Source organism: Podarcis pityusensis, assembly GCF_964106645.2.
Source record: "Podarcis pityusensis genome assembly, chromosome: 5".
Classification (NCBI taxonomy): Eukaryota; Metazoa; Chordata; class Lepidosauria; order Squamata; family Lacertidae; genus Podarcis; species Podarcis pityusensis.
The window spans coordinates 55,547,248-55,573,228 of NC_138032.1; the positions used below are offsets into that span (position 1 = coordinate 55,547,248).

At 41.1% G+C, this 25,981-nt stretch overlaps 1 protein-coding gene across 1 annotated transcript; it reads left to right on the forward strand.

The window, feature by feature from the left end:
* The first annotated feature begins 278 nt into the window (after window positions 1–278).
* GPR26 (G protein-coupled receptor 26) lies at window positions 279–21,204 on the forward strand. Its single transcript, XM_081005317.1, has 3 exons — window positions 279–1,383; window positions 12,920–13,033; window positions 18,872–21,204. Exons 1-3 carry the CDS (start codon window positions 665–667, stop codon window positions 19,101–19,103), a joined length of 1,065 nt encoding a protein of 354 aa, XP_080861443.1. The 5' UTR covers window positions 279–664; the 3' UTR covers window positions 19,104–21,204.
* Window positions 21,205–25,981: the final 4,777 nt, after the last annotated feature.

Genomic DNA, 25,981 nt, shown 5'->3' on the forward strand with positions numbered 1-25,981 from the left:
GATGGGGCTTTAGCATCTGTTATTTGAAAAGTAACTGCTAAAGATATCAAATGGATGGGTGGGATTTTTTTTCAGACTTCCAAGATCCCCAGATATCAGGGGGATATCATCTGAGGGATGCAAAAGGGGAAAGGGAAAGGAAGCTGGTATGTCAATCACACCAGCAAATCACCAGCAGCGTGCATGCTTTAATCCATTAATGGGGGATTTATCTGTGATCATAAAAGCAGGTTAGTCAGCCTGGAAGCGTGTAGGTGGGAGGGGGAGAGAGAGAGCGTGGAGAGAGCAAGAGAGAGACAGAGGAAAAGAGGTAAAGAGAATAAATACACTGGTTGAATTGCTGGGAAGCTTTAGGACCAATAATCAGGGATCTCGGACGAACTGCTCCTGTGAACATCCTGCTTTCTTTAGAAGGAGACTGTGGCTTGGTGCTGCTGAGATACATATTTTTTAAAACCCTCCTCATAGTTTGATAGGCATTCCCAATGCTTTTTGTGCATGTCTCTAAAAAGCGTTGACGTGGAAAGAAGCAGCAGCAGTAGCAGTAGCAGCAGCAGCAGAGAGGAAAAAACTGCAGCTCTTCTAAAAATACTGAGGGCATGCAGGAGTGTGAGCAGGCTGGGGAGGAGGAGGGTGTGAGAGTGCCTCACACCATGTTTTCTGGATGCCAGCTGGGTGCAGTTTTGGAAATGTTCCTCCTGTGAATGGAGGCACCATGAACATTTGGGAAGTGATCCTGGCTTTCTTGATTGTGGTACTCATCCTTGTCTCACTGCTGTCCAACGTGCTGGTGCTGATCTGCTTTCTGTACAGCGCAGATATCCGCAAGCAAGTCCCAGGATTGTTTATCCTCAACCTGACCTTCTGCAACTTGTTGATGACTGTTTTGAACATGCCCCTGACCCTGGCTGGGATCATTTACAAGAAGCCGCCTGGAGGAGACCAGCTCTGCCACATCATGGGTTTTTTAGAGACTTTCTTGACCACCAGCTCCATGCTGAGCATGGCAGCTCTAAGCATAGACAGGTGGATAGCGGTGGTGTTTCCTCTCAACTACCATTCCAAGATGCGTTACAAAGATGCTGCTCTCATACTGAGCTATACATGGTTGCATTCAGTGTCTTTTCCTATAGTGGCAACTTCTCTTTCTTGGGTGGGTTTCCATCACCTTTATGCCTCCTGCACCCTCTACAACAAGAAACTGGAGGACAGAACACAGTTTGTGGTTTTCACAGGGGTCTTTCATTCTCTCAGCTTCCTCCTCTCCCTCGTAGTCTTGTGTTTCACATATCTAAAAGTGCTGAAGGTGGCACGCTTTCACTGTAAAAGGATTGACGTGATCACTATGCAGACCCTCGTGCTGCTGGTGGACATCCATCCCAGGTAAGGAGATACCTGTGTCCTTGACTGCCAAGGGCACACACTTCTGAGGATACCTGCGGAGAGGCAAGATTATGTTTATTATCAGACTCAATTGCCATCCATCTGTAATTATTATTTTTTTAAATGTAGCACTTGCCTAATTCTAATCTGCATGCTTATATTCTCAGGTCTCCTTGTAGCTACAAAATTAATTGCCAATTATATCCTGCAAAGAGCAAAATATGTCATCTAGGAATCCTTGGCTGTGTTTGAGGGCTATAGTGGAATTAAAAGGTTTGCATGTGCATACATGTCCTTTCAGGTAGTGTGCTTGAATCTTTGCTGTTTTCACTTACCATGAACAGATGCATCATGCCTGTTCATTAAAGTTAATCAGTAACGTCCATGGGTGTTTGATGAACTGGTTCAGGCTGAAATTCCTTGTGTTCCTTAAAACTGCAGTGGGGAGATAGCACACTGAATACCATTCTGCTTTCTGTGACTTTGTGAATGTCACTTTGGAGTCAATAACTTTATTTTCCTTGAAGGAAGGATGCCCAGAGAAATAATATTTCCAAAAGAAGCATGAGCAACCAACTAGGTACAAATACATCCAAAATAGCATTGAGATTCAAATTAGTACTGACAAGCAAAGGAGACTTGAGACTTGTTCGAGAGACCTTAAATCAACCCATATTTTCTAGGTATGGGAGTCTCAAGACAAGGGAGGGGAGAGGAAGCAAGCAATGACTAGGATGGGGAGGGATAACTAGGGGGAGGTACAAAAGGGAATGACACAGAGAATGAAGAAGAAATATAACCAGGGGATCTTTGTAGTGGAGGTTTAGATATCAGATGTGAGAAGATTTGACAGGTGGAATGTCATCTGACTGACTTCGCTAGAGTAGATTTTGCTTGTGGGAGATGAAGGTACAATGAGTTTGTTGAGATTTTCAGTTGGGGGAGAAAAAAGAAGGGAGAAGTGTAACCAAGTATGTGACAGGGAGAAAAAAGGATTCCGGTGTGAGTGGGAATGCATGGATGTGGGGGGTGGGGGGGAAACCTCACTGGAAGAATATAGGAAAGAGAGATGGGTTTAATGAAGGTCCCAGCTACGCAGCTACTCATAATTTTTCTCTCTGTCTCCCCCACCCCCCTCTCTGTATCTATACATTGATGAGGCAATAGTAATGCGGTGTGGTGGCTTCCTAAAAAGGCTGAGTTAAATTTCGATCATTTAGAACCTGTGGAAGACAGGAACAAAGTAATGTAGCTGCCTATCTTTTCCCTTCACTGTGAGTAATAGCAGCTGGTCAAGGGAGAGGAGGCGGGGAGGCAAGGACTTGATGGGAATATATATAATTTTGCATGCTATTTTCTTTTCTTTTTATTTCATAAAATTTACATACCACTTGATTGTACAAAAAAAAACCCCTCAAAGCAGTGCACAATAAGATGAAACAATAAAACCATCACTAAAAAAGAATACAGCCATAATTTGAAGCATACAGAAAGTTGAAACCAGAATACAGTAGTCTATTTTTTTTTTAAATAAGCTCATACAAACTTTTGAAACATCTGAATAAGCTTGCCTAAATAAGAATTTCTTCAGCAGGCGTTGAAAAGTATACAGTGAAGGTATAGAGAAAGTGAATAGAGATAAGTATTTATCCTTATTTCATAATACTAGAACCCAGAGTCATCCACTGAACAAGAATTATGGGAGATTTGGCATGGACAGATGGAAGTACTTCTTCAACTAGCACATGGTTAAACTATCACATGAAGTAGACAAGTCCACTAACTTAGATTTGCTTTAAAGGGGGATTCAGCAAATTGTTGGAGGATAAAGCTACCAAGGGCTACTAGTCGTAATGGCTATATTATCATGTCTCTGGATACCAGGAGCTGGTAATCAGGAGTGCGCAGAGAGCAACTGTGCTCATTTTCAACTTTGGGCTACTGAACTTAATTTGTTCTGGAGGTCTGTTCTTAACCTGAAACCATTCTTAACCTGAGGTACCACTTTAGCTAATGGGGCCTCCCGCTGCCGTTGCGCCGCCGCCGCACGATTTCTGTTCTCATCCTGAGGTAAAGTTCTCAACTCGAGGTACTACTTCCAGGTTAGCATAGTCTGTAACCTGAAGCGTCTGTAACCCGAGCTGTCTGTAACCCGAGGTACCACTGTAGTGAGTTTGTGACAGAGATGAGATGCAAACTGGGAGTTGCTTTATCCATATCCCAGTATCTTATGGCCCATCTATGCATGGCATTGCAGACCAGTGAATGGATTCAAATTTACTTGGAAATAGCTGTGGGGGCTTAAAAGGGCAGAGGTGAGATACAAACGCTGTAGCACAGCAGGGGGTAGTTGTATCCATCCCTTCAGGGTCATTTCTCCAGTTTCAATCACTATTAGCCTCACTGAGGGAGAGGGAATGAAAGCTACAAATTAATATGAGCACCTGTCTTCACTGTGGCTAAAAGCAGTTGCCAATTTAAATCAGGACAATAGCATGTTTCAACTAACCATAGGACAAACTGCAATTTGCCTGGATTCAGAAATAGCACATAGGTGCAGCTAGTCTAAAGTAGAAGTGTAAGCTTCTAAATCCGCCCCCTCTGGCTGCACTAGAGGAAGAGAGGAGCTTATTTTTTAGTAAATGCATATCAGATTGTACTTTTTAAAGAGCTGATATCGAATATATATCAAATACATTCACTGATATTTGACATATATTTCATTTAGCTTGAAAATAAAACTGGGTGTTCTGTGACCAGTCAGTATCAAAACAGCAAATGGATAGAGCAAAGTGATAAATAATCAAGTCTCTGAAAAACCAAATCATTCCTTATGCTAATTTCCTAGTGGATCTTATTTTTACATGGATAATGGGAGTTTATTTTTGAAGTGTAGCATTCAGCTCAAAGTGTGACTTCTGGTAACCATGGTTAATTCCAGGTGTTATAAATTTTATATTCCTTCTCTTGTTAATATGCACTATATCATCGTAAATGTCCTTAATTATAGTCTTTCTGTAATACCAGACTCCCTGCATACCACCTAAGGTAAGTTGTAAATCCTTCCCAAAAGTCGTTTTTATAAAGGAAACATTGACCAAATTTGTGCAGCCAGAATGAATGATGTTACGCCAGATGTCAGGATATGTCTCCCCCTGCCCCGCCTCCAGAATTGGTTGTACATCATGGTGCAAAGTCATTTACAAGCCTTTTGTTTAGGGCTATGCAGCAACCGGCAGTTGAGCAATGTTAAGTAGGAAGATGCCTTATGGTGCCTTAAATTGGAATGGTCAAAGGAGTTCCGTTCAGTATGACTGGGAGGCATATGGAAGGACTCAGGCAGATCTAGGTTCACTCAACACTTCTGTCTCCCACTCTTTGGTTTATGATCAGAGGGAAATGGAAGAAAACTGATCCTTCTGACTTTCCAAACTCAGATCTCTCTCACTTGTAGCTTTGCAGCTAAGCTCGACGGCATCACCTTTTCAAAAACTCCTATATCAACCCTTTCCAGCCTAGTGCCCATCAGACATTAGGGACTACAACTCCCATCATCCCTGCCCAGTGGCCACGCTGGTTGGGGCTGATGGGTGTTGGAGCCCAAAACATATAGAAGGCACCAGATGAGTGAAGCCTTACTTATGGTCTTCCTCAGCCATAGCATGGGGTCTTTAGTGATCACATTAAGGATAAGCAGGTTAGTTGTCCTCTGAATGCATGACTCCATAGCCCACGCTGCACAAAAGTCAACAAAGCCACAGTGCTCATCAGTGTGTATGGGCCCACGTACACAAGTCTTAGATGATTATGCCCTTATTTTTGCTTTCCAATACTCACTTCATCAAGCTAGCAAGTTTGGACAGGTGGGGTTTAAATGGACTTGGGTTGTCTCCAGTGCTTTTTTTTTTGCTTTTTTAAAAAAAGTTTAGGGGTACTCTCATTTTCCTACTCATATTGAAATACTGCTCCTCAATGAGGCCAAACTTAGATTCACAAAATGTTTAGGGGTATGTGTACCCCCAGAAAAAAGCACTAGTTGTCTCCACCTTCTGTACCCCCTCCACATTATGAAGCTTAAATCAAAGCTGATCAGTAGGACTAACCTTCTTTGTTATGTGGTGGCATAAATGCCACTGAAATCCATATGTTTTTCATAACCAATCATATTTCACAGCATTTCTGTGCCTCTTAGGCACATTTTCGGTCCACACCTAGAAGGGAAGTGAGAACAAAGTATATAAATGAGATAACTGAGAAATAAAAAAACCCTTATGGATTTAGGTTTTGCAAAGGTTGGATTGGATCATTGACATTTTGCAGTATAATGCAGACTTCCTTCTCCATATGATTTGGGAGGCGTTCAATAACACTATCTAAAGTTTGTTCAAACGGGAGCTTTGATTTCACAGGAACATGCAGACACAGAACTGTAAAGACAGCTAATTATAAGGATTATACATAAGGAACACCATGAATTCAGATAAACATGGTTTTGAACAGTAGAAGTTCTGCGGTATTTAAATAAAGCAATAGTTTGAATCTATTAGATTTGCATCTGAGCAAAATCTGATGGTGTGGGGAAGCCCACTTGTGAGGGTCCTCCATAAGTGGTGAGCATCTACTTCCCCTGGAATTTGTTTCCATCTGGTCTTTTACACACACACACACACACACACACACACAATCTTATGGAGTAACTCAATTTGGCTAATCTGTTAGATTTTGCATTTTCTTTCTTCTTTTTTCAAAGAAATCTAAGCGGGAGAAACTGTTTGAGCTAGACTTTACCTACCCTCTTATTTTGCCCCTGCAGATGCTTTGTACTCCAATGCTAAGGGAACAACTTAGGGGTGGGTAGAAAGAATGGAAGAAAGCAGGAGGTAGCTTTTCCAAGCCTTCAGAATGGTTCAAGGATAAAAGATCCTGGGCTCTTCCAATATGTCTGGAAAAGAACTTGGGTAATGTTGAAAAGCAGCGAGCTTCAGAAAAGGGCTGTGGCTCAATAGTAGAGGACATGTTTTGCTTATGAATAGATCCTAGGTTCAATTTCGTGATGTGTCTGTATAGGGTTGGGAAAGTCTGTTACCTGAAAGCTTCTTCCCATGGATATCTTGGGTGGTCACTGTAAGAACAGAGTGCTGGACTAAATGGGTCTTTGGACTGATGCAGCAGGTTCTTGTTATGTTCCTGCGTTCTTATTTATTTATTTATTTATTTTATTTCTTACCATCCTTAGCCATAAGATCCCAGAGCAGGTTACAAAAATAAAATATATCATTATAAAAGAAATAATGAAGTAAAACTGTTACAAAACAAGAAAAGTATAGAAACAATTAAAAACAGTTCCATACAAAAGTAAATAAATAAATAATCTATATGTAAGAATAATAATAATTTATAAGCAAGCAAGCAAGCAAAATAATCCATATGTATAAACAAGCAAAAATAGTTCCAATGCAGCTGTAAAGATTACTTTATAAAACTTCATTAGGTGCCCAGAGAATTTATGCTGGAGATGTAATGCTAGAGCTGTGTACGAAACTCAGAATTTTCTTGATAGAAGTAGTTCATGAAACAGAAGCAATTACTCGTTATCTCCTGCGAATGAACTTTCCAGCTGGCCAAATGAGAAGTTGAGGATTTAGTTTTACCAGAAGCCAGAGAACTAAATTCATTCATGATATGAAACAGAGAACTAACAGTTGATCTGAACGCTGTGAAAATGCTTTTTTAAAAAACGTTTTGAAAAATACATTGAATTTTCCATAGCTCACTTTCGCCATCTAGTGTCACATTTGTACACTGCACTTTACAACACATCTAAGATGTTGTATTTGCTGCTGTGTACTGAGTCCTGGGTCTGAGGTCTGGGCACTTGCCCAGAGGCACCAATGAAAGCCTTCATGGGTGTGGTTCCTGTGTTAAACAATCTCTCATACATAAAAGCTAGCTGAAGACACAGCAGCCACATGCAGACTTTACCATGTATACACTCACTTTTGTTCAACGAGGCACTTTCATTACACCTGATGAAATTCTTTGTGCTACGCAACTATGAAAGGCACAGGAGCCTTGTCTTGCTTTCCACCAGCAGTTTACAAGCTGTCTTAAAGGGCAGGCCCACAGAGAGCACATTACAGTAGTTCTAACTGGGTGTTGAAGCCAATTGCACAATATTTAAACATGTTATGCCCGGTCACTAAGAGTTCTTGCGAGGAAAACACCTGCAAAGACTTGGCTATCCAATAAACACTTGTGTGGTTTTCTTTTTCTTTTTCTAGTTATGTTTACGGCACTGCCAAAATACAGACATTTTGTGCAGCTTGAGCAGAGCAAAAGGAAAGAAATGTCACATATTAACAAGATTATGTTCTCTAGCCAGTCTAAGGAGCAAAACATGGATGCTAATTGCCATGATCTTGTAACCTCCTTCTTGAACTAACTTCATTTATCGGAGTTTTCAGTGTGCTCCGGCTAGCCAAGTGACCTCAGCTGCCACAACAGCTCTTCTGCATTTTGTACTTCCTATTTTAGACAGGAAAAAAGAAATCTGTGGCCATCTCAAAGGTTCATTTTATTTTTGTTACACAGACCTATTGGTCCAAGAGATGATAGGATCTTAAACTATTCCAGGCCTAAAAAGGAAAGTCTATGAACCTTACCCCCCTTTGCACATTTACGCAGCATAGATTTCAAGGAGATGCAGGAAAAAATGAAAATGGTTGCATCGCTCTTTAGAGAGGTGCAGAACAACCCTAACCCCTGATCTGTGCGGCTGCTTGGAGTTAGTTGAGGGCACCTTCACAGCGTTCTACTGGTGTAGAGATGGGAGCTGCTGCACTCACTGAAAGTGCATTGGAGATCATGCAATCTCTGGTCTTTCTCATAAGAAGTCATAAACCTGCTGGATCAGGCATAGGTTGGCATGGCATTGAGGCCAGGATTGGTTCATCATTCCACAAAACCCACATTGATGGGTCCGCTAGGCTTGCACCACCCCAAACCCGTTCCATTGGAGTTGGCCAGTGCTGAACCTTGCCAAAGGTAAAGGTAAAGGGACCCCCGACCATTAGGTCCAGTCGTGACCGACTCTGGGGTTGCGGTGCTCATCTCGCTTTATTGGCCGAGGGAGCCGGCGTACAGCTTTAGGGTCATGTGGCCAGCATGACTAAGCTGCTTCTGGAGAACTAGAGCAGTGCACGGAAACGTCATTTACCTTCCCACCAGAGACCAATTTATTTACTTGCACTTTGACGTGCTTTTGAACTGCTAGGTTGGCAGAAGCAGGGACCGAGCAACGGGAGCTCACCCCGTCGCGGGGATTCGAACCGCCGACCTTCTGATCGGCAAGTCCTAGGCTCTGTGGTTTAACCCACAGCGCCACCCACATTCCATTGGAGTTGGCCAGTGCTGAACCTTGCCAAAACGTACGCCAAAAAAGCAAGGTCTCACTGGGCGACCAAGGTGCAGATTCCAACCAGGTAGATACCCCAAACCAAGCATGGAGGTGCCAATCAGGTTGAGAGGGAAAACAAATCCTTTCTGGCCCTGACAACCGGCAACCCAAAATTGTTCTGGGAAGGCTCTAGCTCGAGGGGAGGTGGGCAGGAAGCTCTCAAGGCAACATGGCCCTGAGCACCAGAGGAAGCAGCCTTATATAGTCTTTCCCTTCCTTTTGCAAGGGCTCATGGGACAGCTATTTTTCCCATGAGTCCATTGCATGGGCAAGATACTTGCAAATAAGGCAGCTTGGCAAGATCTATGCTTAGATTCCTCAGAATATGAACCACTATATCCTATATGAACCGCCCAGTCAATATTGCAGGCACACATTTGCTTTGAACAAATATTTTTGCTATGGACAAAATAGTAAATAGCGAACCAAATCATCTATGCAGGCATGTCCCTTTCAGGAGCAATATATACATGTTTACAGGAGTCATATTCTGAAACAGGTAACGCCTGGGTCATCTGCTCTTAAACCTGGCCCAAGCATTCATAATTTACCCAAAACTAACAAGTCTGTTCCAGCTCATTCCAAGAAAAGCTACGTCAATCAGGCAAAATGTGATCTGTTAAATTATCTATTGCATAGAGACTGGCTTGGGAATAATAAGCATAGCATATATTTTTTTCTACCTCTTTCCATCAATGTGCATCATCAATGTGCATCATCAGTCATGTAGACATTTCTTGATTTAATCAGCAGAGTAAGATTTTGGCCCTACACATTGCCCAGACATATGTTGCAAGTGTCCACAGTCTTCCTGCAAACCTACTCAAAATGTACTGAGATCCAATTCTGAAAGGAGCAGCTCGGGGGCAGCAATCTATTATGACATCACACCTAAAGAAATGACTAATGTAATACGTGTGACTGATTTAAAGAGTTGCATTTAACCCTATTTAAATGTCAAAGGCAACCTGAACTAAGAGGCTTGTTTCTCTTCAGCTACCTTTCTACTCTGCGTACAGAAATAGCACTGATTTCAGCCAAGTGTTTTATCAGGACATCGTGGCTATTTTAAGACCCTAATAGCTTTTCACATGGCTGAAAACAGCCCAGAATTGGCTCAACTCTGGACCACCTCAGGCCAATTGCATGCCATGTATATTCAATATTCCTGCACCAAATGTAGCAACATAGAAATCATATACACTATTCAATCTCCAAGGTGTTTTTGCCCCTCATGGCTCTTCAAATAACATCCCAAAGAAAGAAATCAGACATGGTAGTGTTCATTTAGCAATTATTAACAGAAATATTAAATGAAAGCATTAAAAAACCCAGTTCATTTGGACAGCACAATAATATATGATCATTTATTATTTAAGTATTCAAAATCCACAGTGCTCTGCTCACAGCCAAGTCTCTTCTTTTGTCAGGCCTGTGCAATTTCTAACCTATCAACCTGGCCAGGGCCTTCCAGCTATGTATGACAGCCTGAGGGGAGCTGGATAAATGTTCAGATTTTGCAGACTGCAAAGCAAGCATGTAGGCAAGGACAGCACAAAATATGGCTGGTTGGGGTTATGGTCTCCACATCTTTAACCCCTAACCTCATTCAATACTTTGCGTTAAGGTCAAAATTCATGTGACGTTAAATGTGTGTGAGTTTTTAAAGTGCATGTTTTTATTCTTTAAATAGCAGTCATGAGATGAGGGGAGCAGAACCACAGTATGTAGGCCAGGTCGATTTATCCCTTTCCCTCGATGCAAAGGTACCGTCATTGCATACCCTCCAACATTCCTTGGATGAAAATAGGGACATTTCTCCCTCATTCCTGCAACTGACCCTCCTCAACCCCCCATTTTTTCTCTCCCCCACCTTACAGAGCATTTCCACCACCACCTCACCAATGGGAAACAACACACCACCCCGAGAAAACCCCTTAATCCCGTTTTTATTTATTTATTTATTTATTATTATTATTATTATTATTATTATTATTATTATTATTATTATTATTTTATCCTATGGTAGATTTACAAAAAGAAAAACACATACCAATAAATAAATTTTAGAAAGGGGAAAGTTTACAAAGGATTTTTTAAAAAAATAAATAGATGAATAAATAAAGACTCCTTGGGCTACACTTCCCTTTCTTCCTGCCCAGGGCAACCCTGCTCTCTGCCTATACCTCAGAGCTGGCCAGCGGCGGAGCAAGATGATTGGGCGCCTGGGGCGGCATGCGTGCCCTGCACCCAGGGGTGGGGCCAGCCGGGGCAGGACACCCTGCAGGGCCTCCGAGGAGTCTGCCTGCCTCCTCCTGGCTACCCTACAGCTGACGAGGAGGCAGCAGGCGGACCGTTTGGGGCAGCATGGAGCCTGCAGGTGCCCAAGCCACTGCATCACTCCCAGGAGAGACGTGTGGCTTGGGTGCGCTGCAGGCCCCGTGGTGAGTGCTGCCCGGCATTTTGTCACCCCCCTCAGTGGTGACACCTGGGGTGACCCGCCCCCACCGCACCCCATTCCTATGGTCCTATGAGCTGTCCAAGAGAGAAGGTGGGCAGCTTGTAGCCGCCACTTCTGGTGCCACTGGCTCATCCTTCTCTTTGAGCTTGGAGGTGGTACTGGAAGGGGGAATAGGGACATTCCATGGTCAAATCAGAAGCCAGGATGCCTTTCATGATTCCGGGATTGTCCCTGGAAAATAAGGACACATGGAGGGTATGCCAATTCCCCCTCATACCAATTAAAGAAGTTACTAGCCCTGGGAAGGAAGCATCTCTTGTCACCAGTACCGAATTTAGATACATTTTCTGTTGGATTAAGCCAAGTTAATTTTGAAAGTCCACTATGCAATGCCCAGTGCCAAACTTCTTGTGGCATCCTTCTATCTGGATCTTGAGCTCCCCGGCTGAAATTCTTTGAGTTACATCAGATTCAGATTTCAAAACTCTTTCACCTATGTTTTTAACTGAATTACAACTATAAGAATGTATTAATAATGTTCCAAAATATGATCTTTTCCTTAGTATGTCAAATGTTCGGTTTACTTACTAGAAGCCTGCTTATTGAAAAGGTATAGTTTGAAAGCATTGCTTTATATTAAGAGATGAATATGTTACTGCTCAAAAGATTCTTCTATCTGAGTTAGGTGAAAATTTTCCCCAAACTACGTAATTCTACAAAAGGGCTTGTATCAATGCATTTTCTATGTCCCAGCTGAGTGTCACGTTTTAAAAGAGCATTGAATTCCTCTAATCTAAAGCAAATAATCATTTCACTACAAATCCATGAGGCTAATTGCCATAGTAGTTGGCAACGTTAGGCCCCAATCCATCACAAAGGTGGATTGCCCAGGCAGGCACATTCTGTGGCCCAGTGAAAGAACTAAGGTGGGATGCAGGGTTGGGTAAAAATCAGGCCAAATCTTTATGACTATGGTAGAAACCAGAGTTGGCATGGCAGTAGGGTGAGGATCCTGTTCCTTATTCCACCAGCCATTGATAATGGAATGACACTCTGTCAGGGAGGTACCCAGGCCCTCTCCATGTGAATAACCCAGCACTGAGCCCTGGCGTGGTGCAAGGCAAGCACCCAGGGTGGGGCATGCTATAGCTAATCCTCCCCTTGGGCTGCTTATGGAGGAGCCCTCTACTATGCTTACAGGCATGTCTTCTACACACACCTGCACACCCCAACCTTTCCCCCATGCAGGCCAGAAAGAGGCATTATCAGAGTTCAAGGACACATTCCAGTAAGGCAAACACATTTGGGGCACCAAGCAGGGCCAATGAATGGTGTGGCTTGGGAAGAATTCCAAGGATGAGACAGAGAAGTCTGGAGGGTTACAGTCAGCTTTCAGGCTTGGTTTTCCCCACCCCTGACTCAGCAAGGCCATGTGAGTATGTGGGCTCCCAAAAAGGAGCTCACAGCTACTTTGCTCCCCCTCAGCCCCTTTTACCGCGTCATGGCTCTTTGTTTTTGTGCATCTTCAGGCAAACGCCTGAGTCAACGCTTCTAAGTCAAGGTGATGAAATGCTGTTTGAAATGATAATTTGCGTTCATGTTTTTATGTCAAAAAACAGTGTAAGAGAGCGATGCCTAGAAGAACAGAAGAGGCGGAGACAACGAGCAACCAAGAAGATCAGTACATTCATTGGCACTTTTATACTCTGTTTTGCGCCATATGTAATCACAAGGTAGGTTTAAGCTCGTCTTTTCTCATTTCCATCTGCAACGCACTCCTGTTATTTGTATCAGCAGACGATTAAACTTCTGCTTGTCAAAATTATGCTAAGCATTTTTCACTGTGCTGAGAAGCGTTGCCATCTTGGGTGCCCACATTTTATGGTCCCCACTGTGGCCAAAGATTTGTTAGTGAAAAGGATCAAATCCAGCATCCCAATGGGAAAGTCTTTGATATGGATTAAGGAGAATACAGTGAGACTCTCATCAAAGAAGATCACATAGAATTCAGAATGTTGTCCGCACATTTCAGTGGGTATGTTGTGCTGTGCGATGCAGAGCAGATGTTCTGGGACACATGGTGGCTACTTTAAATTAATGCACACAGATGTGCCAAGTTTACAGCGAGCATTTGAATGAAGGGACTGCCAGCAGTTACTGAGTCCTGGTCCTTATTATCAAAATGGCATCCTCCATGCATAAGGGGGAGATATCATCAGTTTAAAGAAACTCCAAGTTTTGCCAAAGTACAAAAACAGCCCAAAATGCCCTTAGTAGTGACAGAATACTAATGACTTGTTCCACAGTATATGATGGATGGATGGATGGAATATACTGAATAGGAGAAGAGCTTACTGCATGGGTTTTCATTCAGGACCCACGGTATCTGATTACTACGAGGTAGAAAAATGTAATCCCAACACATTTTTCTTTAAAAAAACACCCATGCACAGAAAAGACTGTTTGGACAATTTAATTCTGATAATATCCAAGAGCCCTTTGAATTTTGTCATTTACTGTATCTGCTCTCTTCCACAATGTTTCTTGGCCCCCTTCAGCTATAACTGGTGATACCCATTTTTTGGCACACCACCCCAACATTTAGAAGCCATTGTGGAATAACATTTGAGGTTGCCTCTCCATATTCTTAAGATGCATCAGTCTTATGGGAAAAGTTCACCACAAACAGGTCATATCACAGTTTTTCAGACCTGGAGCTACAAAAGCAGTATTGCTGTTCACAGCTTATTCCTGATTAATAAGTGCTAGAAGATGCACAACAATGTTAATTTTGAATGACAATTGTGAAATAAATAAATAATAGATATTATGACATTCCTTATTGAATTATGAACATTTTTGCATCCAGTATCAGAGAGGTTCACAGAAACCCCTGCTTTGTTGCTATGTCGCTAGGAAGAAGCAAAAAGGAAAAAAAACCAACCCTCTGCATTTATAAACCTCACTCAAAACTGGCCTGGTGGAAATGAATTATTGAAATGTGGATTACTGTGCTTCAGAAGCAACATAAGAGGGAATGAGCTAAAAAGCTATGTTAGCTTCTCTGAACATTTGGAATGTGTTGATTTATTTTTGACCAAGCGCTTCATGGAAAAAATGATAATATCTTGGCACCCATTAAACTTGGAGTGGGATTAACAGCAATGTTCAGTGCCCTGATAAAAGTCAAGACTGTAGGAAGCTTGTCACTCACCTTTCTTCCACTTCCACTTCCATTTTTTATTTTTATTTTAGTGGATGGATACTCAGAAGTGCTTATTAAATAAAAATCAAATACTTGGAGGGGGGATGTAGTTCAGCAATACAGCATGTGCTTGTCTGGTTGAAAGAGCTTTGGGTTGCCTTGGGCAAGATAAAGCAGCTAACACTTTTAATAAACAATTTAATAAATAATAATGCTTTGTACCCAAGAGGACCTAGATTCAATCTTTGGTATCTTCAGGTTGGGCTAAGAAAGATCCCTGTCTGAGACCCTAAACAGCCACTGACAGTCATTGTAGGCAGTATAGACGATACTGGGTTAGATGAACTCACAGTCTGACTCAATATATGCTTAATATGTCCACATTCAAGGTCCATTGATTCCAGTGTGAAAGACTGCCCACCCCGTGCAATCCATTGTTAAACGTCAGTGTTATAGGTGCTTATTAAATAAGTGTTTATTAAATGTCAGCCACCTTTAAATTTACATGTAAGTTGCTACTGATTTTACAAGCTAGGTAGTGTTACTGGTAGTGAAATCCAATACATATATGCAGTGCCATTTTTCTAGAAAAAGAGGTACCGGAACTCACCAACAATGCTTCCCTTGTTCTCTTATAATGGAAATGGCGGTCACCTGAGAGGTGCCAGAACTGAGGACTCAGCTATACAGCTGCAAATAAAACGTTTTAAGTTTGTTGTAAACTGCAGCATACAAATGTGACACTAGATGGCAACGGTGAGTTATGGCAATTTCAATGTATTTTTCAAAATGTTTGTTTTAAAAAGCATTTTTAAAAGCCCTACCTGGAGATGCCAGGGACTAAACTTAAAACCTTCTGCATGCAAGGCAGATTCTCTACCATTGAGCAATGAACCTGCCCCAAATCTACTATTAGCTGAAAAACTGCTTTAAAAACTGTTTGTATGGATGTATGGGGAAAATAGGGATATTTCACAATTCAACTGGAGTCATTCAGCTGGAGTCATACAGGATCAATTGCATCAGAATATGGATGGAAATGTGCATTTTGATGTGGATCTGAGCATACACCCGACTGAAAACAATATAGGGTGAATAAAGCCTGCTTACCAGTTCCAACAAGTGTGTGTCTGTGTGTGTGTGTGTGTGTGTGTGTGTGTCAGTTGTGGCCCAGTGTGGCCGCAGGTATGTCAGAGCGGCATCTGCTTGCCCTCACAAGACCTGACAGCCCACGAAACTCCTCCACTGGTTGCATGGGAGGGCAGGTCCCACCGTGAAACTTTAAAATTTTAATTGCCCAACTGCAGGCAAGTTTAGGGGTGGGAAGGTCAGGGCAGACCTGGGAGAAGCCTCCCCAAACCTGGCTTCATTCAGCCCCATTTCATTAACCCCCGTTTCATTGGTCAAAGTTTCAGGATACCCAGTTAAAAGAGTCCAGGGGGATGTATTCTGTCCAAATGCCCAGACAAGGGCTAATGGGCCATAGAACTCCCCAAATTTGCGTTCCAGAGGGATTACCCAGAATTGATTAGCACCATAGGGATTGACCCTGAAGGGAAATCACCAACAAGTGGGTTAGCTGGTTCAGGATATACACCCAATGCTTATGCCAAAACCTACTGATATCTGCAATCAACAATGTTGGGGCCATTTTGATCCCGTGCTTGTGATCCCTTGTCATTATTTCTCCTTATCTCTCATTTCCTCTCCCCATCCTGATGGCCTGGGCACACTGTGCCTGGTTCCGTAAATGACAACTGCATTTGGATAAGCATCTAATTTAAGTCCATGAGCATATGCTTGTGCACGTAGAGCTAATTATCTCAATTAGAGTGCAAATATATAAATTATATCCAGTGGGATATAAGACACAGGCACAATTTAAAAATGAAAACATTATTACTTGTATTTCCAAGTGTTGTATGGTATGAAAATTTGAGGGGAAAGGAAGGGCACTCAAGGAAATGTAGTAATAAGTGTCTAAACTCCCCCTCCCCTTTGAAGGCCATTTCTTCTTGATGTTCTTTTATAAAAGGTTAGTTGGAATTCATAACATTGATTGATAGCAAGTAAGATATAAACCACTTTGCATCTTAGTGTTTCAGGGTATTCACAGAGCTTTCATCAACTTCCATCAGAATATCAATAACTCTACCTTTCGAGCGGGGAAAGTATTCAGATAGCAATGAGAGTATGAATTATGCTTTTTCCTACATTGTGACTTCCTTAACCTATTCAGTGAAAGCCTTTCTAGAAAAAAAAACCACAGAATGGCCTGCATAAATTGAAATGCTTCTTAATGGAGATCTTACACACAAGAGTGGCACTCATAGCATGTGACAGAAAAATCCCATCTGGAACCTGACAGAAAGTAATTATAAGAAAGTGGAACTAATTGTTCACTTTAAAATCAATAGTATACCATTACCTTCAAATGTTCCCCTTGGGTAACAGTGCCTATAAATAAGCTCAGCTCCTGCGTCCATTCTGATTTACCTCTGCACTAGCAGTAATGGTGTGCAAGGGGACTAGTGTTCACCTAGGGCATGACTCTTCCCTACACAGGTGAAACATCTATGTGGGGGAAGGATCCACAAGGGTTCAAAAGTATCCTGTTTTCATCTCTCCTCCCCACTCGCAGTTTATATTAAGATGACAAGATAGGGGGGAAAGCATCAGGCTCCCACCCCTTTAATGCTTGTGAAGAAGAAGAAATTTAACAGGCGTACCTTGCCATACAAACTATAAAAACAGCAGAACCCTGTCCTTGTTTGTATCTGGCCACTGTAGTTTATGTAGGCAAGTGCACACTCCAGCAATTCACTAGGTCAGCCCAGGATTGAGAACATTATCCAGTTCAGAGGGTCCTCAGAATTATTCCTTGAGTAACATATATATGTCACACAGACAACATTGCTATGGGGATTTTTTAGGAAGTATTAGGAGGTGGGGGGGGGGTTCAAATACCTGCTTCCCCACAGGTCCTGAAGCCAATCCTGAAAATTGCATATGGATTACCAGTTTCAAAATACCATTTCTGAAATTCACTGCTCTTCGTGCTAGCTTGCCTTTTCAGAGACAAGGAACCCCCCCCCCCATCTCCAACAGAAATTGTTTTGTTTTAGTCTCATTTTTATTATATGTTTTTGGTATCTTGTATAGTGTTTTAATTAACTGAAGCTGTCTTGGTTTTACAAAGATAAGCAGCATATTTTAAATGAATAATAAATGTGCTCCTTCACATGGGAATTATTTCAAATGCAATTGAGTCAGCTATACCCATTTCTCTGGATAATCTTTTTCTTGAAATAAGGAAAGGTACATTTATAGAGATGGCTTAAAATTGCCAGTCCCTAGTATGGTTTTCCTCTGCAGTTGTGTACTTGAGTAGATACAGAGACAATAAGCACAATTTGTTTGTATGTGCTAACTATATCATGTTGATGATATAGGTATTCAGATATAAAAGTATGGGTGGTTTTTTGGTTTTTTGTATCTATACATATACAGTCAAGTTAATTAATGGGAACCTCTATGTCAGCTTTCCACAACCTCATGTCCTCCAGTTGTTGAGTCCCATCAAAACCCAGATGGTATGGCAAATAGTCAGGGATTAAGGGAATTGTAGTCCAAAGCATCCAAAGGGCACCACGTTGGGGGTGTCTCCTGTATTTTCAGAAGCAATTTAGGTAGACTGGTGACTGGGAGTGGCTGCCGAGACCATATAACACCAGTCCTGAAAGACCTACCAGTACATTGGCTCCCAGTACATTTACAAGCACAATTCAAAGTGTTGGTGCTGACCCTTAAACCCCAAAATAGCCTTGGCCCAGTATACCTGAAGGAGCATCTCCACCCCCATCATTCAGCCCAGACATTGAGGTCCAGCTCCGAGGGCCTTCTGGTGGTTCCCTCCCTGAGAGAAGTGAGGTTACAGGGAACCAGGCAAACGGCTTTCTCGGTATCGGCGCCCTCCCTGTGGAATGCCCTGCCATCAGCTGTCAAGGAAATAAACAACTATCTGACTTATAGAAGACATATGAAGGCAGCCTTGTTTAGGGAAATTTTTAATGTTTGATCTTTTATTGTGCTTTTCATATCGTCTTGGAAGCCGCCCAGAAGCCAACCAGCCAGCCAGCCAGACGGGCGGGGTATAAGTAGTATATTATTATTATTATTATTATTATTATTATTATTATTATTATTATATACCAGATGCTGTGGACAAGCAATAACTATGGACAATTGTAGTATTCTCAGAGGCTTTAATGCTGGTGGGAATAGAATGTTTGAATTTTGGTCTAATTAGGAGGTTCTAGTCCTTGATATGCTTATCTGACAATCATATTTACTCTTTTCTTGACAGACTGGTAGAATTATCATCCATAGTCCCCATCAACGCACACTGGGGAGTTATTTCCAAGTGTCTGGCTTATAGCAAAGCTGTTTCAGATCCCTTTGTGTACTCTTTGTTACGACACCAGTACAAGAAGACATGGAAGGACATAATAAACAAGATGCTGAAAAGAAGCTCAATAAATTCATCAGCCCTCACAAGTGAATCACAGAGTCGAAACATTTTGCAAGCAACTGATTGAAGAGCTGAGGTTAAACTATTTATTCAATGTAGCCTAATACTGGAACAGTCGAGGAACAATAGCTGGTGCCATTAGGATGATCAGCTGACAATATTTTGGAAAGCCTGCCTTTTAAGTCTTCAGCAACTTAGGTAACGAATTTCATAGCAAAGTTGGCTGCCTTTTAGTACTGATATCTTTAGTACTGATAGTATCTTGTTTGCAAAGATCCCCACCAATTTCACAAAATGTGTGGGAAAAGCAACATTCTAACCTCAAGGGGGTTTAGATATGGATAATGATAAGAGATTGTGTTTACATATTTCCCCACCACCACCCAAACAAACAAAAAACTGGATAATATTTGTGCCAGTTTTGATGTGTGGCAGCAAATTGACATCTGTGACCATGCCAACTATGTGATCAGGTGAAGACAATCACTCCTAGTTTTTCCTGAGATTGCCCCTACTTAGTCACACATACCTAATTACACATAAACCTGTTAAGATAAAACTCTTAGGCTGCAATCCTATACACACTTACCTGGGAGTAAGTCCCACTGAACATAATAGGATTTATTTCCGAGTAGTGATACATAGGATTGCAATGTTGGTGTTTCATCCAGACCCTCTAGGTTTGCACTGGTTTTCTATGTGCAGAAGGAAACTACTATTGAGCCATGGCTGCGTTTACATTTGTCAAATGACGCTCTTGCTTGTGGTAGGCTTCAGAACAATTGCTTTCATACATCAAAAGAGACACAGCTGGGTGACTCTTACTTTCAGCTACTGATTGCACTGCTTCCCGTCTGCAGACTTATGGGTCTTGGTGACCCACCATCCAAATGGTTGACTACCAATAGATTAGATGATATAGTCCATAGTCTGCATCTGTTTGGGGGGAAATGGGATATACTTGCAGAAGGAGTACAAGTCTTTTCACAAGACACTTCTGATCCTCCTCAGTTGTGTGTTAACAAAACTATAACAAAACAGTAGCAAGCTGTGTCTCATTTTGCCCAAAATGTTTCCATGTTGTAATGGTTTTCTGACTGTGAAAATACCTAAAGTGTTGTTGCATTTAAAGTGTCAGTGTCTAATGTCTGCAGTGCTCTGGCTAGCATAGGCTGCTGGCAGTCTAGAATGTAATGCTCTTCACAATGCAATAGCTAACTTTGTTTTCTGTCTGATCGTTACGCCCTGGTTGGTTGCTTCAAGAACGTGTACAGAAATGTTGCATAGGTTTTAATCAATGCTCAGAACTAGATATAAGTGTATGCACAGATGCCATAAGGATAGGATTAGCTAAATCTATTTTTTTTAAAGGAAGAAAGACTTACGTAAGAAGTTTGTTTGTTTGTTTAAAAAAATGCTTGTTATAAAAATAATAAGTATGACACTTATAGCCAAATTTATTTTTTTGAAAAATCTCTGGAAATATTTTGTTTCCAGTGAACGCAGTACTCCAAAACTAAAGAATGCTGGGAATTACTTTTCTAAAAGTTAGTTTCTAAAATAGAAACTCAGTTTTGAGAAATGCCGAAGGAAAAGGGACAATTCAGGCACCAGCCCCATCTTCTCTTTCCTCTTGTGCATAGTTTGCTTTTAGTGTGAGAATCCCCTTAATTACTGATCCCACTCCTGTACACATATTGCTTTGTGTACCCAGTGGTGTGTATAAAGAAGGGGCTGGGTCAGGCCTCAGATGAAATAAAAACACTACGCCTAAAAAAAAAGCCTCTGATTACCTTCTATGCCTTCTGTAACCATGATGGACAATTTAATTTAAAGCAAGCAAATAACCCTATAAAAATGCTATAGGATTTGTAAGAGAGTTTCCCTTCCATTTTCTAGTTCTGCTGTTTTTGTTTAGTACCCATATTTCCTATTGATTTTTTCAAGCATTAGCGTACAAGGGACTTCTCTGTCAAAGATGCACAGGCTATTTGCCTTTATGCTTTGTGCTGAGTTGGAAGGAAGAAAATCATTTTCTCTTAGAATTAGACAAACGGCAATTGTGTGGGCTATTTTTTCTTAATCCATAATTGATTTCAAGGGAGATACTAAGTATATTCTTCAGTGGCATTGTGTGTGTGTGTGTGTGTGTGTGCGCACACACACACACACACACACACACAAACTGTACATATGAATGTCCTGATCTGAACTGATGCACCTAAATAATTTCCATGAACGTTTATGAATTTCTTTTCTCCAAAATGCATCGTTCAACTGCTGAAGTCTGATCTGAAAAATGTTGCCTCAGTCCACAACTCCTACAAACTGCAGGGCTCAAAGAAGCGTTTGCAAACATAGATTGCCCCGTTTATTGGCACAATGATCTTTTTCCTTTGAAATGAATTGTGAGCACAATGGCAGTGCTGTGGATGGAAGTGTTTTATTGTGGTCACTTTCAAAGCTGTTCAATTAATTACCAACTGTAAGCTGAATTCAAATCTCTGAGCCTGTCATGGGGATATCTCCAGCTTCAATGAAAGTAGGTAAGAGGATGGTTGTAAATGAATAATTGATTTCATTGGTGTTATAAGTTGCTTCTAATGCTAAACTGCTAAAGATACTAGTAACAAGATTTCTTAAATGTTCTCTTGCAACCAACTTAGTATTTGATCAAAACAAGTACTGCCTACTGTTAATTTAATATTCCACCATGTAAATCCCGTTTTTCTTTCAGTATTTGTTTAGCATACTTACCACTTCATAATTAAATGGTTTTATATATTTGACCTACAAGGCCATCTTCCAGTGATTCATACAAAAGTAGCTTCACTGATTATTTTGATGCTGTAGCTTATTAATAGCACTCAATACAAGCCAAAAAGTCATACAGAAGTAGGGGAAAGCCCAAGGATAGCACTTTTGAGCAAATCATTTTTGCTGTGGTCGGTTCCAGATAATAATCGAAGAATCCAGTCCTGTATTTACTCTGGAGACATACATAGGATTCCACTGCAAAACCTTTTGGTTTCAACAATCTGCCACAGTACAATTTCTTGAGAGACGTACTTCCTCCTCCTCTTCTTCTTCTCCTTCTTCTTCTCCTCCTTCTCGAATTTACCCTTTGTGCCACTCACCCAAATTGTCTGCTACCAAGATCAAAGGATAATAACATTAAATAGGCCAATCATTTCCCCAGGCTTTGCCTGTTATAACATTAGGATGTGGTTTACAAACCTTCAAATCTGGCATAGTGAGAAACGTAAAAGTGAATAAAGATATGAGATTCAAGAAATAATATTGGGAATTTTTGATCCAGCTAAAGTGAAGCCCTTTCAGGGCCCATTTAATGATATCCCAGTGAAATCAAAATGACATTAGAAGTGTATCACTTAGGCTGGATCCTGGTTTCTGTACTTTCTGTGTTCCAGAAAACTAACATTTTGCTTTGGTTTTAGTATGTTTGATGAATTGCATGTATACCTAAGAAAAGATAGCATGTGGCAAACAAAACACTGCTGAAATACTTCCCCTAAACTATTTTTCAAGTTCACAACACTGAAAATGTTTATTCTGATTGGGGTCCACAGATAAATATAAAGGAAGAATAGGGTTTTGTCAGCCAGACCCTCAGCACTGAAACAATGAGACCTATACTGGGAGGAGATGTATGACTGATACTATGTTTTGTTAAGCTTATTGGGATAGAATTGTTGCTTATTAATGCCTCAGTTCAGAATCCTGTATGTATACCACTGTACATATAAAGCTGTTAAATGTGCCCCTTTAATTTCATGGAGTGGGGACTAAATTCATGGGTTCAAAGAAGGACCTATTCAGAGCAGTTTCTTCTACTGAAACAGAAAGGCAGCCTTTGGAGTAAAACAAAAAGCATCTTAGCACATAAGAAAACACTTGATTTTAGCACATGGTTTTGTTCCATGTGTAAAGCTTGGTAGCAGCACCTAGAAGGAATGGCTTTTATGTTTACTCATGAACAAATCCCAATGAGTTAAAATAACTTATGGGGGGAATGTCCTGCATACGATTGTTTTCTGAGCTGCGGCATTCACAGCTAAGTACAGGATCTCAAGCCGAGCCAAAACTAACTTTGGCTGAACTGTAAGACGTTGATTTAGAAACTAAGAGGACTAGACAGTCCTTAAACCCTAATTTTGAACTAGGTGGTATAAAAATGCTTCCTAAATTGTGCAAAGTCAAATGGTTGTATCCAACTAAGTTCTACTCTGAGTACATCCATGGAAATTAATGGGCCTAAGTTACTTATATCAACTAACTTCTATGGGTATACTCTGAGCAGAGCTTAGTTGAATACAGTCCCCAAACATTCCCTTAATGTTTTAACCATGTTATTTGTTTGTGATCAGCTGAGTATTCCAAAATGGTTGTTGCTACTGCTAACACTGACCTCAGAGAAACCGGATCCAAAAATTGATCACAGTTAATTTAATCAATGATTTTTGAATCATGTCCAGAATATACATATATATTAGCTGGGTTTCATTTTTGTTAAAGTCCTGGTGGCCAAAGAAAACAAGGGGAAGAATCACAAAAACTGGGCCTTCATGGATAATGGCATGCCGATGGAATTCCTGGTTCATGTACAGCATTATAGCCATGTCAGGGAGTGGTGAACTTCACCCTCTGCTATGTGATGACATCACCCTCTTCAATTGCATTGCCCAGGATCTGTCATTTGGAATTCTGTATTCTGAGGAACCATCATGCTCTGATTCTTTACTGGAGGACCTTCTATCTGAGGTGAGATGATTTACAAATAATTGAAAGACTTATCAGAGAACGGAAAAGAACCTATGGGTGTGCTTACACTCACACTTAATAACATGATGTCATACCCTCCATAATGATAATTTTACTATTTATACCCCACACACCTTACTGGGTTGATTCAGCCACTCTGGGCAACTTCCAACATATAAAAAAGAACATTAAACGTTTTTTAAAAAAACTTCCCTATACCGGACTGCTGTCAGATGGCTCAGGGTTCAGATAACTTCGTACCCTCCAACATTTCTTCACTAAAAATAGGGACATCCTAATAAAAAGTGGGGCATTTCTGGATCAAACCAAAAACCGGGATGGCTTCTCTCAACCAGGAACGTCCCTGGAAAACAGGGACACTTGGAGGGTCTGTGATGTCTTCTTGCATCTGTGTGGCCACTTTGAAGTCGCACAAATGTGCTCTAGTGTCCTGCCACTGGCTCGTGCTTGTAGGAGCTCAACATGTACTTATAGCTGCCTGTCCTCATAGGAGGTGACTATGTCTGTAAAACAAATCCAAGCATGCCATTGGCATGGCAAAAGCTATTCTCTGAGCCCACAATACATATATATATATATATATATATATAGGGGGGGGAGAGATTTAAAAAAAATTATAAGACACAAAACCAAAAAATAAAACAAAAAAAATTAAAGATCCCTATCTCAAGGAACTTTGAAACTAAGCATAAATTAAAATTTTACTGTAGTGGACACGCACCAGGCATAGGATGCAGGAAGTTCCCAACAGAGTGATCCTTTAGCATGGATTCACCTTAAGAATGATAAAAGGTAGAAGGAATAGAAACATTTTTCTATTCAATCATATGTTGGTTGAATGTGTTATTTTGAGCTGTATATCTCCCTTGTAGCTTGTAGCTGTTTTCGGGTACATGTCTCCATCAATTACCCCTGTAGGAGAGAAAAATATTTTAATTTCTTTACAAAAAGGTCTGTGTGTGTGTGTGTATGTATGTGAGAGAGAGAGAGAGAGAGAGAGAGAGAGAGAGAGAGAGAGAGAATATCCGACATATTGTTCTACTTCTTCAGGTTGCCTGAAACACAATACCATGGACACACCCAACTGCTGAAATTCAGGGGAAAGTAATATTTCCACATTTTGCTGATCACATTTTGGAGGGTGCTTGAAAACAAATATGGTTCTGTAGCCCTTTCCCTTTTATGCAAGCTGAAATAAATTATAAGCAGCATTTTAAAAATTAGCATCTAAGTGGTTGGGGGAGATAGGGGTTCGTCTCTGGAGTATTGTTGCTAATATTCCATGACAAGTAGTCTAGGTTTCCTATCATATGAATGGTTTAATTTCAGGGCTGATATATTGTTAACAAACGGCTGGATAACTAAACTATTTGCCGTAGAATATCAGAATCAGCATAAAGCTCAGAATGTGCCTAACCAGTGCTCTTTCGGGGGGTTGCGGGGGTACGCATACCCCTAAACATTTTGTGAATCTAAGTTTGGCCTCATTGAGGGGCAGTATTTCAATATGAGTGGGAAAATGAGAGTACCCCTAAACATTTTTTTTAAGAAAAAAAGCACTGTGCCTAACCCTTTTGGTTCCCCCTGCACAGGATCCAACTCCTAAGGGCTGAGTTCCCTTTGATTCCCTCAATAAAATATTTGAAGGGGATGACCCCCTCCCTCCAAATTGATGGGCATTGCCGTTCAAAGGGTGTATGTTTGTGTATCTTGTGATTGATTTAGTGACGCGAGGCTTATCTGCTCCCCAATATTTTAGTCAAGTTGGCATTCCTGTCCCCCCCATTTCTCCTCCCAAAATGAAATGCACAACCCTGGGTTCTTCTTACAGTCTGTATTTCCACATTGTGGAAGACCATTATGATTTTGAGGAGATAGTGCCCAGCAATAGCCCCTCTCCTGAGCAGCTAATGCCTTAAGATCTCGTGGGATTGGGATCTTTAAGAAGCTAATTCTGTTTGTTTCCTATTATTCTATGTAATAGTAGTTTCTTACAGATGGTTATGTTGAGATGGCACCATGAGGATATTTTAGTCTTTCAGATAGGTTTCATACAGTATTGGCTAGCCTTAGAAGTTGTTTACGTTATCTGTCTCCCCCCCAAAAAGTAGCTTTTATCTTGGGTGAGAACAGAGGTGTCAC

Coding starts and splice junctions, on each gene's coding strand:
- GPR26 (XM_081005317.1), top strand. CDS start 665: ATGCCAGCTGGGTGCAGTTTTGGAAATGTTCCTCCTGTGAATGGAGGC. Junction 1,384..12,919: donor CTGGTGGACATCCATCCCAG/GTAAGGAGATAC, acceptor GTCAAAAAACAG/TGTAAGAGAGCGATGCCTAG. Junction 13,034..18,871: donor GCGCCATATGTAATCACAAG/GTAGGTTTAAGC, acceptor TTTTCTTGACAG/ACTGGTAGAATTATCATCCA.